This window comes from Mercenaria mercenaria, chromosome 15 (assembly GCF_021730395.1).
Source record: "Mercenaria mercenaria strain notata chromosome 15, MADL_Memer_1, whole genome shotgun sequence".
NCBI classification, from domain to species: domain Eukaryota; kingdom Metazoa; phylum Mollusca; class Bivalvia; order Venerida; family Veneridae; genus Mercenaria; species Mercenaria mercenaria.
The window spans coordinates 50,908,451-50,923,136 of NC_069375.1; the positions used below are offsets into that span (position 1 = coordinate 50,908,451).

General features: G+C 38.6%; 1 protein-coding gene across 1 annotated transcript in view; it reads left to right on the top strand.

The window, feature by feature from the left end:
* The window catches only part of LOC123563858 (axonemal dynein light chain domain-containing protein 1-like), a 168,961-nt gene that overhangs the window by 55,389 nt on the left and 98,886 nt on the right, over nucleotides 1–14,686 (top strand). Inside the window, exon 15 of the mRNA XM_053524238.1 lies at nucleotides 3,708–3,789. Within this exon, the coding sequence (XP_053380213.1) occupies nucleotides 3,708–3,789 (82 nt within the window). The remainder of the gene's footprint in view (nucleotides 1–3,707; nucleotides 3,790–14,686) is intronic.

Sequence of the window (14,686 nt, forward strand, 5' to 3'; positions counted from 1 at the left end):
TACTTGACCTGTCAGGTGGGGGAAGAAATTGACCGGTCAGTTCTTTCCCCCCAGCCAGTACTTGACCTGTCAGGTGGGGGAAGAAATTGACTAGTCAGTTCTTTCCCAATTTCTTCCCCAACCTGACAGGTCAAGTACACACTGGGGGGGAAAGAACTGACAGTCAATTTCTTCCCCCACCTGACAGGTCAAGTACTGGCTAGAGGGGAAGAATTGACCAGTCAATTTCTTCCCCCACCTGACAGGTCAAGTACTGGCTAGGGAGGAAAGAACTGACCGGTCAGTTTATTCCCCCATCTGACAGGTCAGGTACTGACAAAGGGGGAAAGAACTGACTGGTCAATTTGTTCCCCACCTAATAGGCCAAGTACTGGCAAGGGGGGAAAGAAGTGACCGGTCAATTTCTTCCCCAACCTGATAGGTCAAGTACAGAATAGGGGGAAAAGAACTGACTGGTCAGTTTCTTCCCCCACCTGACAGGTCAAGTACTGGCTGGGGGAGGGGGAAAGAAGTGACCGGTCAATTTCTTCCCCCACCTGACAGGTCAAGTACAGGCTGGGGAGGGTGGGGGGGGGGAAAGAACTGACCAGTCGATTTCTTCCCCAACCTGATAGGTCAAGTACAGAATAGGGGGGAAAGAACTGACTGGTCAATTTCTTCCCCCACCTGACAGGTCAAGTACTGGCTGGGGGGGGGGGGGGGAAAGAACTGACCGGTCAATTTCTTCCCCCACCTGACAGGTCAGGTACTGACAAAGGGGGAAAGAACTGACTGGTCAATTTGTTCCCCACCTAATAGGTCAAGTACTGGCAAGGGGGGAAAGAACTGACTGGTCAATTTCTTCCCCAACCTGATAGGTCAAGTACAGAATAGGGGGGAAAGAACTGACCGGTCAATTTCTTCCCCCACCTGACAGGTCAAGTACAGGCTGGGGAGGGGGGGGGGGGGAAAGAACTGACCAGTCAATTTCTTCTCCAACCTGATAGGTCAAGTACAGAATAGGGGGGAAAGAACTGACTGGTCAATTTCTTCCCCCACCTGACAGGTCATGTACTGGCTAGGGGGGAAAGAATTGACCAGTCAATTTCTTCCCCCACCTGACAGGTCAAGTACTGGCTGGGGGGGGGGGAGAATTGACCGGTCAATTTCTTCCCCGACCTGACAGGTCAAGTACAGGCTGGGGAGTGGGGGGGGGGGGAAAGAACTGACCAGTCAATTTCTTCCCCAACCTGTTAGGTCAAGTACAGAATAGGGGGGAAAGAACTGACTGGTCAATTTCTTCCCCCACCTGACAGGTCATGTACTGGCTAGGGGGGAAAGAATTGACTGGTCAATTTCTTCCCCCACCTGACAGGTCAAGTACTGGCTAGGGGGGAAAGAACTGACCGGTCAATTTATTCCCCCACCTGACAGGTCAGGTACTGACAAAGGGGGAAAGAACTGACTGGTCAATTTGTTCCCAACCTAATAGGTCAAGTACTGGCAAGGGAGGAAAGAACTGACTGGTCAATTTCTTCCCCCACCTGACAGGTCAAAAACTGGGAGGTGGGGGGGGAAGAACTGACCGGTCAATTTCTTCCCCCACCTGACAGGTCGAAAACTAGGAGGGGGGGGGGGGGGGGGGGGGGGGGAAAGAACTGACTGGTCAGTTTCTTCCCCCACCTGACAGGTCAAGTACTGGGGGGAAAGAACTGACTGGTCAGTTTCTTTTCCAACTTAATAGCCTATGCAAAAATGGCTTTGGGGAAATAACTGACCTGTCAATTTCTTCTCCCTCATGACAAGTCAAGTACTGCATGGCTATGGGGAAAGAACTGACAGGTTAATTTCTTCCCCCGTCCAATAAGTCATGTATTGTATTGGCAAGTGGTGGGGCGGGGGAAGAACTAACCAGTCAATTTACTTCCCCCACCTAACTGGTCAATTACTGGCTAGGTGGGACAAGAACTAACCAGCAGTAATTTCCTTACCTTAGAAGAAATTGAAACAGGAAAAAGACCAGCAATTAGAAAGAATATTTAACAGAAATTGAAGTAAGTTCATTTAAAAACATTTCTTAATTAATTTACACAAAATATGAAACCTATTTCTTATTATATGAAATTTAAATGAAAACAGACTATTGGAAATAAAAAAGCAATCTAGTTAAGAATAAACAGTTCCAATTCACTAACAGGGGAAATAATTGACTAGCTAGGAAAATCGAGAAGGGGGGAAAGAATTGACTAGTTAGTTTTTTCCCCCAATAAGAATGATCAAAAGTAACCAGCTGCAATTGGGGGGAATTGGGGGGAAAAATTGACTGGGGGGGGGGGGGGAAGAACTGACCAGTCAGTTTCTTCTCCCCGGGGAAAACTGACTAGCCAGGAAAATTGATGAGGGGGGGGGGGGGGGGGGGGGAAGAATTGACTAGTTAGTTTTTTCCCCCCATAAGAATGATCAAAAGTAACCAGTTGCAATTGGAGGGGGGGGGGAATTGACTAGGGGGGGAAAGAACTGACCAGTCAGTTTCTTCTCCCCGGGGAAAACTGACTAGTCAGGAAAATTGATGAGGGGGGGGGGAAAGAATTAACTAGTTAGTTTTTTTCCCCCATAAGAATGATCAAGAGTAACCAGTGGGGAAAAAACTGACCGTTACACCTGGAAATAACTGACCAGCCAGGAAAATTGATGAGGGGGGAAAGAATTGACTAGTTAGTTTTTTCCCCCCATAAGAATGATCAAGAGTAACCAGTTGCAATTGGGGGGAAAAAACTGACTAGGGGGGGAAAGAACTGACCAGTCAGTTTCTTCCCCGGGGAAAAAACTGACTAGTCAATTCTTTCCCCCGGGGAAGAAACTAACTAGTCTGTTTTTTCCCCGGGGAAAAAACTGACTGGGGAAAAAACTGACCGTTACACCGGCATCTGGTCCTCAGGTGTCTGATTAGATGGTTATTGAGAGAACTTTTTACTGCCAGTAGAGTTACCTTTGAGCCAGATTTTCCCATCTGCATCGAAATTATAACACAAGTCATTGGTCAAACAGTTATGAAATTCTTAAAATTTCTTTGTTATTTGAACATAACATACCATTTAATTTTTGTTGTACCTTTCTGTACATTCATAATAAAAAACTTCTGTTTAACTCAGATTTAGCTTCAGTCGTTTTCTAGTTACATTCAAGTTAATGTCAGTCAAATGCATATTGTAGTCAAGCTATAGGTATTATTTAGTAAAATCCTGAAAATATGTCTGCTGTGAGATAGTCTGCCCAATTAGCTGACAGTACATAGAGCACAACACTACCAATTGTGAGGTTGTTAAGTTTGAATTCCTGATAAGGCAAATATTCTATGAGGGAGTTTTGTCATTCATGTGACAAAGTTTTTGTTTATTTGTGGGGAACAAGTAAATACCAGTAAGGAATCATAAACACTGGTTACGGTAACTGAAATATTGTAGTAAATGTGTGTTAGTGTAGTGGACCTGTAATTGATATAGGCAAATTACATATTCTTGATATGGGATTTTGCCATTTTACAGTTTTTATGGAATCGTATGTACACATTGAACTACATTTACATCTGAAAAATGCCAAATGTTTTAACTGGAATACAATATCACACGGACATTGCCGAGTGTCATTAAGGGTCTACTACCTCTATAATACAAATAAACTGCTTTGAGATTCAAAGTATTATTTGGTATCACTGTCATGTTTTGTAGCACTGAAGATGGTCAGTTTGTGAGACCACCCTTTGAAAAAGAGCAGAAAGGCTTGCTGGATGAAATGAGGAAATGGGAAGAAGTAAGTTATAGATTTTTACCTTTGTCTTTGAAGAAGGGATCTCCATAGCGGAGGTGAAGATGGCTGACTTTAAATCAGTTGCTCCTAAGCTTGGTAGGTTGAGTGCTGCTTGGGTTGTAATGTCGGGAAGTCATTCAGCTAGCATGCTGAATGGTGGGGGCTCTACCCAGGAGCCCATCCATGCCAGAAATTGAGAGGAGATGGGCACCAGATTCTAGGGTTCACTATTAAAAGCTTGAAAGTAAATGTCATATGGCTGAACATTGTTGTTCCCACTTTATATCCAACAAAACAAACTATCATTGAAAATTTTATTTTCTGTCTTCTGTGAGTGTAAACTTAAAAGTTTCATAGATTTTACTGATAATATTACGTGTGAGTATTAGATAGTTATGTGGGGGTAAATGAAGATTTGATTATATGGGCATGAAATTTCATGGTTTTAGCTCAAAACAGCTATTTCATGGGGGATGAATTTATGGATTTCAAATTTTGAACATAAATTGGAATTTTACCTGTTTGTTGGCATTTAATTTCATGGATTGATTCAAGCAAGAAGTCCATGGACATATGTCCCAATATTATATATATACAGGGCTCCAGAAATTTTGAAACTCAATAGCAGCATTCGCTGAGTTATCTTCCCAGGTGATTTGACAGGTGTCGCTACGGGCGAATAGGTCCTGTCATGCGGTGCACTCTCGGCTTTTATCATAGTTTTAAACTTTTTTCTTATTATAACCTTTCATGCGTGTGACAGCTGAATGAAAAAGTAATTAAATTATTTTTAAAAAATAATTCTAATCATCTAATTTATCAATATCATCTATTTGGATAGCTGTTTCTTCTGTTTTTAACATAAATTTAAGCCTTGTAAAATTTTCATCATTTCAAAATGCTGGCTAGATCTAGCAGGAAGGTCTAATACGGGGAGTAGAAACTCCGTATAAATCAATACATTTATCTGTATTATGCTGTCGTCCATACCTGTAAATATCGACCAGTCGTTAGCGATCAATATTTTGTTTTCGCCACTATCGATTAGCGTGTAATTAGCATATTACCTCATGTTAATCATGGAGCTATAACTCTTATTGTTCAAAGGGTTTACCAGTCACATGTTAAGTGGCGATAATTAGATAATCAGGGATTGATCTAAAGGGATTCTGAAGCAAAAACAGCATGCGACTGCATGTGGTGATATGCTTAATTATTATGAATTAACTCGAGCTCACTTCCCTGAAGAAATATTTTACCACGTAACTTCAAACCTTTATCAAAGGGCCGATTTTTGTTGGATTTGAATAAAAAAAATTGGAAAATAACAGAATGCTGACACTTTTCTTAATCTTGTAGAGCCATAATTATAATTATTGTTTATAATGTCAGATTTCTACATACAGAAACAAACATTCTTCTTGAACGTAGGGAATGTTTCAAATGAAATTGTTGTTTAAACTCCAAAAATTAGTTTAATAAATTTAATCTTAAAACTGATGTGTGAAAAATGCAATGTATTTAAATTTAAATAACAATATTTTTTTTTAAAAAGGCCGACAACGAAGTTACATTTAGTATTCCGAACTTTAAGATAAAACTGCAGAAAATCATCTAGGTTTAACACGCACTTAAATGGTGAAGAACAGAGCAATATCATAAACAAATACTTTCAGGCAACAATTTACAGTTTTGACTTGCTATTTTCATTAAAATATGTCCTAATTTTTTTGTTCTAAATACTTTGAATCAACAAGGCAAATATCATGTAAAAAACAACATCTTTCTCTCTGGGTAAGACAAGTTTAGATTTAGCCATTTTCACAGGGCGAAAAGTAACATTAATGTAGATATTTTCCATTTAAAAACAGATGCAGGTACAGGCAATAATTTCATGGCAGAACTTTTGTTTTCAACAAAAAATTCAACAAATGCTTTCTCAGATTTTCACTGAAAGGACGAGTTAAACTGTAAGGCGTAAGTGTTTGAGTAATAGCAGAATAACCTACGGCATACGCTTCGATTGGACGACAGCATAAGATAAGATAAATGCCGGTTTCCAGTCCCCATATCAGTTGTTCCAGGATCTAGTAATATATAACTGAAATTATTGTTTAAATATGTATGGGTTTAATTTATAAGCGAAGAGGGGCCAGCTAATGTAGCTAGTTGAAAAAATAATTGCTAAATTTTACCCCTGAATGGAAGCTTTGTTTCAAATAGACAAAGGTTACTCTGGATACATTAAGTTTGCATAAAATTTCCTATCCACTGGGTGCATACTCATTCAGGGCTCACGCTGTCTGTCGCCATTATCGCCATTTGCGATTATTTTATCTAAATGGCGAATATTTTTTCATTTTGGCGACAGGAACTGGCAATTATTTTATTTAATAGCTACCTAAATAAGTGAGACAGTAACCCGCGGTCTGCTAGTGTAGAAAATCGATAGAGCGGACTGTTTATTACCTTGTGTATTCCAAACACGTGTCAACTATGCCGATAACATTGCCTAAGGCGGTAGAATGCAGACAAGGGGCCTCCTTGGCCGAGTGGTTAAGGTCGCTGACTTCAAATCACTTGCCCCTCATCGATGTGGGTTCGAGCCTCACTCGGGGCGTTGATCTTCATGTGAGGAAGCCATCCAGCTGGCTTACGGAAGGTCGGTGGTTCTACCCAGGTGCCCGCTCGTGATGAAATAATGCATGGAGGGGCACCTGGGGTCTTCCTCCACCATTAAAGCTGGAAAGTCGCCATATGACCTATCATGTGTCGGTGCGACGTTAAACCCAACAAAAAAAAAAAAAAAAAAAAAAAATGCAGACGACAATTAAACCGATTATAACCGGAAGTTAATCTTACTTATCTAGTTATCAATCAGATTGAACTGGCATGCTACTTTTTTGGAACATTTTATAACGCCAACGCAAATTTTCTTCAACTCTATATTAGGCAGACGACAATTAAACCAATTTGTATGGGCAGTTTCCTGATGAAGAACTGATTTGCCTTCTATTGTTACCGCTAATTTAATATTATCTCTAAAAAAATATTATAAACTGACCTTACTGTCAACGATTTCAAAATATCTTTAATCAGGTTCTAGGTTAAATCTATACATGTTTTTAATCTAAAATGAAATTGTTCGAAGTGAAAAAAATCTTCTTTTTTTTTTTGAATTTTCAGAATCTGTGAAGAACGAAATTTGTTGAAATATTACAGGCCAGATATTTTTAATAGTTTTTCTAACAAGACAATTCTGGCATAATTAATGTTTGTTTTGCACATTAATTAAAAAATTATCAGAAAACCCAGTCCTGTTTCTATTTTTAGAAACATGGTCGATACGGACAAACTAAAAAAATCAACAAATAAATTTGCTTGCATACTGTAATAAGCGTAAGTAAAAACATTCTAAAACACTTAAAAATTAGTATATTTATTGAATAAAGCATCAAAAACTTGTTGACAAAAAGCTGTAATTCAATAGTGTGCATGGATGCCAAATATCACCTAATTTCGCGACCTGATTGCTTTGTACTTTTCGAGCAGTTTAAGTGCAGTTATGGTCAAAAGAATCATGAAAACACTTTTGATATGTATGAAGAAGAAGTGTAAACATGAATGATACTCAAAGACTTTGTAAACTTTCCATTATGTGCAACTGTGTCCATATTGTGTGTGCATGAATGGGGCTAATTGAGCCATTGCCCAGTCCATAATGTTAGTTAGTATCAACCATTTCAGCTGCCATACACAAACTAAATATGTGTCCTGTAAATGCCTTCAAAATCCATCAGAATATAGCATTTTAAACTGTTATAGTGGGACCCCACCACCAATATAAGGAGGTAATTTCCACGAATCCCTGATTCCCACACCCCCTGTTGGGGCCCACTACTTTTTAAAGCAATCAAGAAAATATATATGTTAAAATTTATTTTTATTTTTATAAAAATTGCAGTGAAGATCCGCATCAATTTTGGCTATTAATTTTTCATATGTTAAAAAGTTGGCTATTATTTTTTGGAGGCCAGTGTGAGCCCTACTCATTGTTATCATAAAAATCAGTCAGTCTGATGTTAATGTAATGTGTATAATAAGTTTTCTTAATACTTTTACAATTTGAAATAACGTCTAATAGGGCTCACAGTTGTTTTTATTAGCTCACCTGTCACAAAGTGACAAGGTGAGCTTTTGTGATCGCGCGGTGTCCGTCGTGCGTGCGTAAACTTTTGCTTTTGACCACTCTAGAGGTCACATTTTTCATGGGATCTTTATGAAAGTTGGTCAGAATGTTCATCTTGATGATATCTAGGTCAGGTTTGAAACTGGGTCACATGCCTTTAAAAACTAGGTCAGTAGGTCTAACAATAGAAAAACCTTGTGACCTCTCTAGAGGCCATATATTTCACAAGATCTTCATGAAAATTGGTCAGAACGTTCACCTTGATGATATCTAGATCAAGTTCGAAACTGGGTCACGTGCTATCAAACTAGGTCAGTAGGTCAATTAATTGAAAAACCTCGTGACCTCTCTAAAGGCCATATTTTCATGGGATCTGTATGAAAGTTGGTCTGAGTGTTCATCTTGATGATATCTAGGTCAAGTTTGAAACTGGGTCATGTGCGGTCAAAAACTAGGTCAGTAGGTCTAAAAATAGAAAAAACTTGTGACCTCTCTAGAGGCCATATATTTCATGAGAACTTCATGAAAATTGGTCAGAATGTTCACCTTGATGATATCTAGATAAAGTTTGAAAGTGGGTCACGTGCCCTCAAAAACTAGGTCAGTAGGTCAAATAATAGAAAAACCTTGTGACCTCTCTAGAGGCCATATTTTTCATGGGATCTGTATGAAAATTGGTCTGAATGTTCATCTTGATGATATCTAGGTCAACTTCGAAAGTGGGTCACATGCCTTCAAAAACTATGTCAGTAGGTCAAATAATAGAAAAACCTTGTGACCTCTCTAAAGGCCCTATTTTTCATGGGATCTGTATGAAAATTGGTCTGAATGTTCATCTTGATGATATCTAGGTCAAGTTCGAAACAGGGTCATGTGCGGTCAAAAACTAGGTCAGTAGGTCTAAAAATAGAAAAACTTTGTGACCTCTCTAGAGGCCATACTTGTGAATGGATCTCCATAAAAATTGGTCAGAATGTTCACCTTGATGATATCTAGGTCAGATTTGAAACTGGGTCACGTGCCATAAAAAACTATGTCAGTAGATCAAATAATAAAAAAACCTTGTGACCTCTCTAGAGGCCATACTTTTCATGGGATCTGTATGAAAGTTGGTCTGAATGTTCATCTTGATGATATCTAGGTCAAGTTTGAAACGGGGTCATGTGCGGTCAAAAACTAGGTCAGTAGGTCTAAAAATAGAAAAAACTTGTGACCTCTCTAGAGGCCATATATTTCATGAGATCTTCATGAAAATTGGTCAGAATGTTCACCTTGATGATATCTAGATAAAGTTTGAAAGTGGGTCACGTGCCCTCAAAAACTATGTCAGTAGGTCAAATAATAGAAAAACCTTGTGACCTCTCTAGAGGCCATATTTTTCATGGGATCTGTATGAAAATTGGTCTGAATGTTCATCTTGATGATATCTAGGTCAACTTCGAAAGTGGGTCACATGCCTTCAAAAACTATGTCAGTAGGTCAAATAATAGAAAAACCTTGTGACCTCTCTAAAGGCCCTATTTTTCATGGGATCTGTATGAAAATTGGTCTGAATGTTCATCTTGATGATATCTAGGTCAAGTTCGAAACAGGGTCATGTGCGGTCAAAAACTAGGTCAGTAGGTCTAAAAATAGAAAAACTTTGTGACCTGTCTAGAGGCCATACTTGTGAATGGATCTCCATAAAAATTGGTCAGAATGTTATCCTTGATGATATCTAGGTCAGATTTGAAACTGGGTCACGTGCCGTAAAAAACTATGTCAGTAGGTCAAATAATAAAAAAACCTTGTGACCTCTCTAGAGACCATACTTTTCATGGGATCTGTATGAAAGTTGGTCTGAATGTTCATCTTGATGATATCTAGGTCAAGTTTGAAACTGGGTCAACTGCGGTCAAAAACTAGGTCAGTAGGTCTAAAATTATTAAAATCTTTTGCCTCTCTAGAGGCTATATTTTTCAATGGATCTTCATGAAAATTGATCTGAATGTTCACCTTGATGATATCTAGGTCAGTTTCGAAACTGGGTCACATGCGTTCAAAAACTAGGCCATTAGGTATAAAAATAGAAAAACCTTGTGACCTCTCTAGAGGCCATATTTTTCATGAGAACTTCATGAAAGTTAGTGAGAATGTTCACCTTGATGATATCTAGGTAAAGTTCAAAACAGGGTCACTTACCTTTGAAAACTAGGTCATTAGGTCAAATAATAGAAAAACCTTGTGACCTCTCTAGAGACCATATTTTTCAATGGATCTTCATGAAAATTGGTCAGAATTTTTTATCTTGATAATATCTAGGTCAAGTTCCAAACTGGGTCACATGAGCTCAAAAACTAGGTGACTATGTCAAATAATAGAAAAAACGACGTCATACTCAAAACTGGGTCATGTGGGAAGAGGTGAGCGATTCAGGACCATCATGGTCCTCTTGTTTTTAAAGCTTTACAAAGATTTGTGGTCTGTATATTAAAAATCCTACAGGTGCTTTTATTAAATGTAAAGAGTTATATTTAGCTTTAAAGTATTTTTTCAATATTGAAATGCCCCTATTGAAAAATAAAGGCACTTTATGTGGGCAAGTTGCTGTGAATTTGAACTGACTGCAAATTAAAGAGGCAGCACCATAAATTAAATTAACAAGTGGTATGTCAGCTTGTCAATAGAGATCATTTATGCCTCATGGATGATATTTTCATGAAATATATGAGAAAACAGCTGATGGAAAATTGAAGGGACATCTTATCACAAGGGCATATATTATTATATTATTATTATTATAATTTCTATATTATTCAAGACCTCATTGCATTAAGCTGTGTATGCAGATCTTTCCGATTAAGTTGTAACTTTAAGAATATATACTGTCTATATTGATTCTTATTTTAAGAATATAGTCTGAATACTTGCACAATGATGAAAGGATTTTCCAAGGAGGGCATTTCAATATTGAAAAAATACTTTAAAGCTAAATAAAAGCATTTATTGTCACAATTAAAAGACGTAACAATAATACAGTCAATAAATAAACTGACACACAGAAAATGCACTTTAGAACAGTCCTTACAGCTAGTCTCATATTTTTCAAGGCATAGAATATCAATAAATATAAATAAAGCTCTTTCCTCAATTGCTCAAGGGATAAACAACTGAATTTTGATGACATTATCAGATATTTTCCAAATCTACTAATATAGTTCGAAGTGACAGCGACTGAATAATGATGTAAATAATGTAAACAAATTTTTCTAGGACCTATTCGCATGTAGCGCCACCTATACGCGCACCTGCTTAATCAGGGGAATTAACTGACCGATATCGCCCATTGGTCCGAAACGCAATCATGACATTGCCGCTACTCCACCCACCGTATCATAGATATATACTATATTTGTAAACGTGATAGAGTAAAGAAATTAGTATGTCATGCATTAAAAATGATTTACTGGTCACTGTGAGTTACCATACAATGAAAACAGTCATTCGGTGTTATATGTGATTGTTACATTGTTTAAATTTTGATGTTTTTCCAAGAAAATACTTGCAAAGATAGAATTGCCGGGGCATTGTTTTCTTGGCACCGTGTTTTTATCATACTTGCACACAACTTGTATTGGCATAATATCTGGGTTCCTTTCGAAAACTGGCCAGATCCCATCATGGGTTCCAGAGTTATGGCCCATTAAAGGGCCAGAATTTGCTATTTTTGGCTTGTGAACATGTTAGGGACCACATTTTGCTATCAACTTTAATTAAATTTGCACACAACTTGTATTGGCATAATATCTCAGTTCCTTTCGAAAACTGGCCAGATCCCATCATGGGTTCTAGAGTTATGGCCCCTTAAAGGGCCAAAATTTGCTAATTTTGGCTTATGAACATGATAGAGACAACATTTTGCAATCGACTGTCATCAAACTTGCACACAACTTGTATTGGCATAAAATCTTGGTTCCTTTTGAAACTGGCCAGACCCCCTCATGGGGTCCAGAGTTATGGCCCCTTAAAGAGAATTCCTATAGTTTTTTTCTTTCATAGAATTTTTTTAAATTCACATATATGATAGGAAATTTTGTGCTGAAAACAATGAACAAATAAAAACAATAGGTCACCAGGCTTGTTTTTGTGACAAATTGCTTTGAACACACCCACTGTTGCTGAAACTGCCAGTGATTTTTCAGCATTTTCATAATTTTCTGCTTTTTTATAAATACCAACCAAAATATATATCAAGACAGCACAATAAGGTTTTTTTCTTTTTACAGATTTTATTATATACTCATTTGATATTATAGTCATATTTGTAATACTCTATCCTTACAATAATGGGTACAAATGAAAAAAAAAATTGTTTCATATTTTTTTTTGTGAACTTTTTTCAATGAAAAATACCCATAGTGAAGAATATTTTTTATACGCCCGTTTGAAAAATGGGACGTATTATGGGAACGCCCCTGGCGGATGGGCGGGCGGCGTCCACAGACCTTGTCCGGAGCATATCTTCTACATGCATGGAGGGATTTTGATGAAACTTTGCACAGTTGTTCACCATCATGAGACGGAGTGTCGTGCGCAAGAACCTGGTCCATAGGTCTAAGATCAAGGTCACACTTAGAGGTCAAAGGTCAAATTCAAGAATGACTTTGTCTGGAGCATATCTTCTTCATGCATGGAGGGATTTTGATGAAGGTTGGCACAATTGTTCATCATCATGAGACGGAGTGTCATGCGCAAAAACCAGGTCTCTAGGTCTAAGGTCAAGGTCACACTTAGAGCCAAAGGATACAAGAATGAAAAATTCAAGAATGACTTTGTCTGGAGCATATCTTCTTCATGCATGAAAGGATTTTTATGTAGCTTGGCACAGTTGTTCACCATAATGAGAGGGAGTGTCATGTGCAAGAACCAGGTCCCTGGGTCTAAGGTCAAGGTCACACTTAGAGGTCAAAGGATACAAGAATGAAAACTTTGTCCGGAGCATATCTTCTTCATGCATGAAAGGACTTTGATGTAGCTTGGCACAATTGTTCACCATCATGAGACAGAGTGTCATGCGCAAGAACCAGGTCCCTAGGGGTAAGGTCAAGGTCACACTTTGAGGTCAAGGATACAAGAATGAAAACTTTGTCCAGAGCATTTCTTCTTCATGCATTGAGGGATTTTGATACAACTTGGCACAAATGTTCACAAGCTTGAGACGGAGTGTCGTGCACAAGAACCAGGTCCCTAGGTCTAAGGTCAAGGTCACAGAGGCCAAAGGTCAGATACAAGAATGACTTTGTCTGGAGCATATCTTCTTCATGCATGAAAGGATTTTTATGTAGCTTGGCACAGTTGTTCACCATAATGAGAGGGAGTGTCATGTGCAAGAACCAGGTCCCTGGGTCTAAGGTCAAGGTCACACTTAGAGGTCAAAGGATACAAGAATGAAAACTTTGTCCGGAGCATATCTTCTTCATGCATGAAAGGACTTTGATGTAGCTTGGCACAATTGTTCACCATCATGAGACAGAGTGTCATGCGCAAGAACCAGGTCCCTAGGGGTAAGGTCAAGGTCACACTTTGAGGTCAAGGATACAAGAATGAAAACTTTGTCCAGAGCATTTCTTCTTCATGCATTGAGGGATTTTGATACAACTTGGCACAAATGTTCACAAGCTTGAGACGGAGTGTCGTGCACAAGAACCAGGTCCCTAGGTCTAAGGTCAAGGTCACAGAGGCCAAAGGTCAGATACAAGAATGACTTTGTCTGGAGCATATCTTCTTCATGCATGAAAGGATTTTTATGTAGCTTGGCACAGTTGTTCACCATAATGAGAGGGAGTGTCATGTGCAAGAACCAGGTCCCTGGGTCTAAGGTCAAGGTCACACTTACAGGTCAAAGGATACAAGAATGAAAACTTTGTCCGGAGCATATCTTCTTCATGCATGAAAGGACTTTGATGTAGCTTGGCACAATTGTTCACCATCATGAGACGGAGTGTCATGCGCAAGAACCAGGTCCCTAGGGGTAAGGTCAAGGTCACACTTTGAGGTCAAGGATACAAGAATGAAAACTTTGTCCAGAGCATTTCTTCTTCATGCATTGAGGGATTTTGATACAACTTGGCACAAATGTTCACAAGCTTGAGACGGAGTGTCGTGCGCAAGAACCAGGTCCCTAGGTCTAAGGTCAAGGTCACAGAGGCCAAAGGTCAGATACAAGAATGACTTTGTCCGGAGCATTTCTACTTCAGGCATGGAGGGATTTTGATGTAACTTGGCACAATTGTACACCATCATGAGACGGAGTGTCATGCACTGGTCCCTTCTTTTGAATTACTTCCCTTTGCTGTTACTATAAATAGCTTATATTGTAACTTTTTCATTACAAGTCATAGCGAAAAATCGAGACCACTTTTCTGTAGTACAACATGCATGTTACATCCAATTCTGAGGTGTATTTTGAGCTATCTCTACCTGGTAAGGATTTTTATGTGGACTTGTAATTTTTTATTTATTTTTTTTTTTTTATTTTTATTTTTTTTTTCTCTTTAAAGATTAACTTCCCTTAGCTGTTACTATAAATAACTTACATTGCAACTTTTTTATAATTGACCGTAGTGAAAAACCAAGACCACTTTTCTGTGGTACAACATTGATGTTACTTTCAAATTTTGGGTGTATTTTAAGGTATCTCTACCTGGTAAGGATTTTTTTTGTGGACTTAGA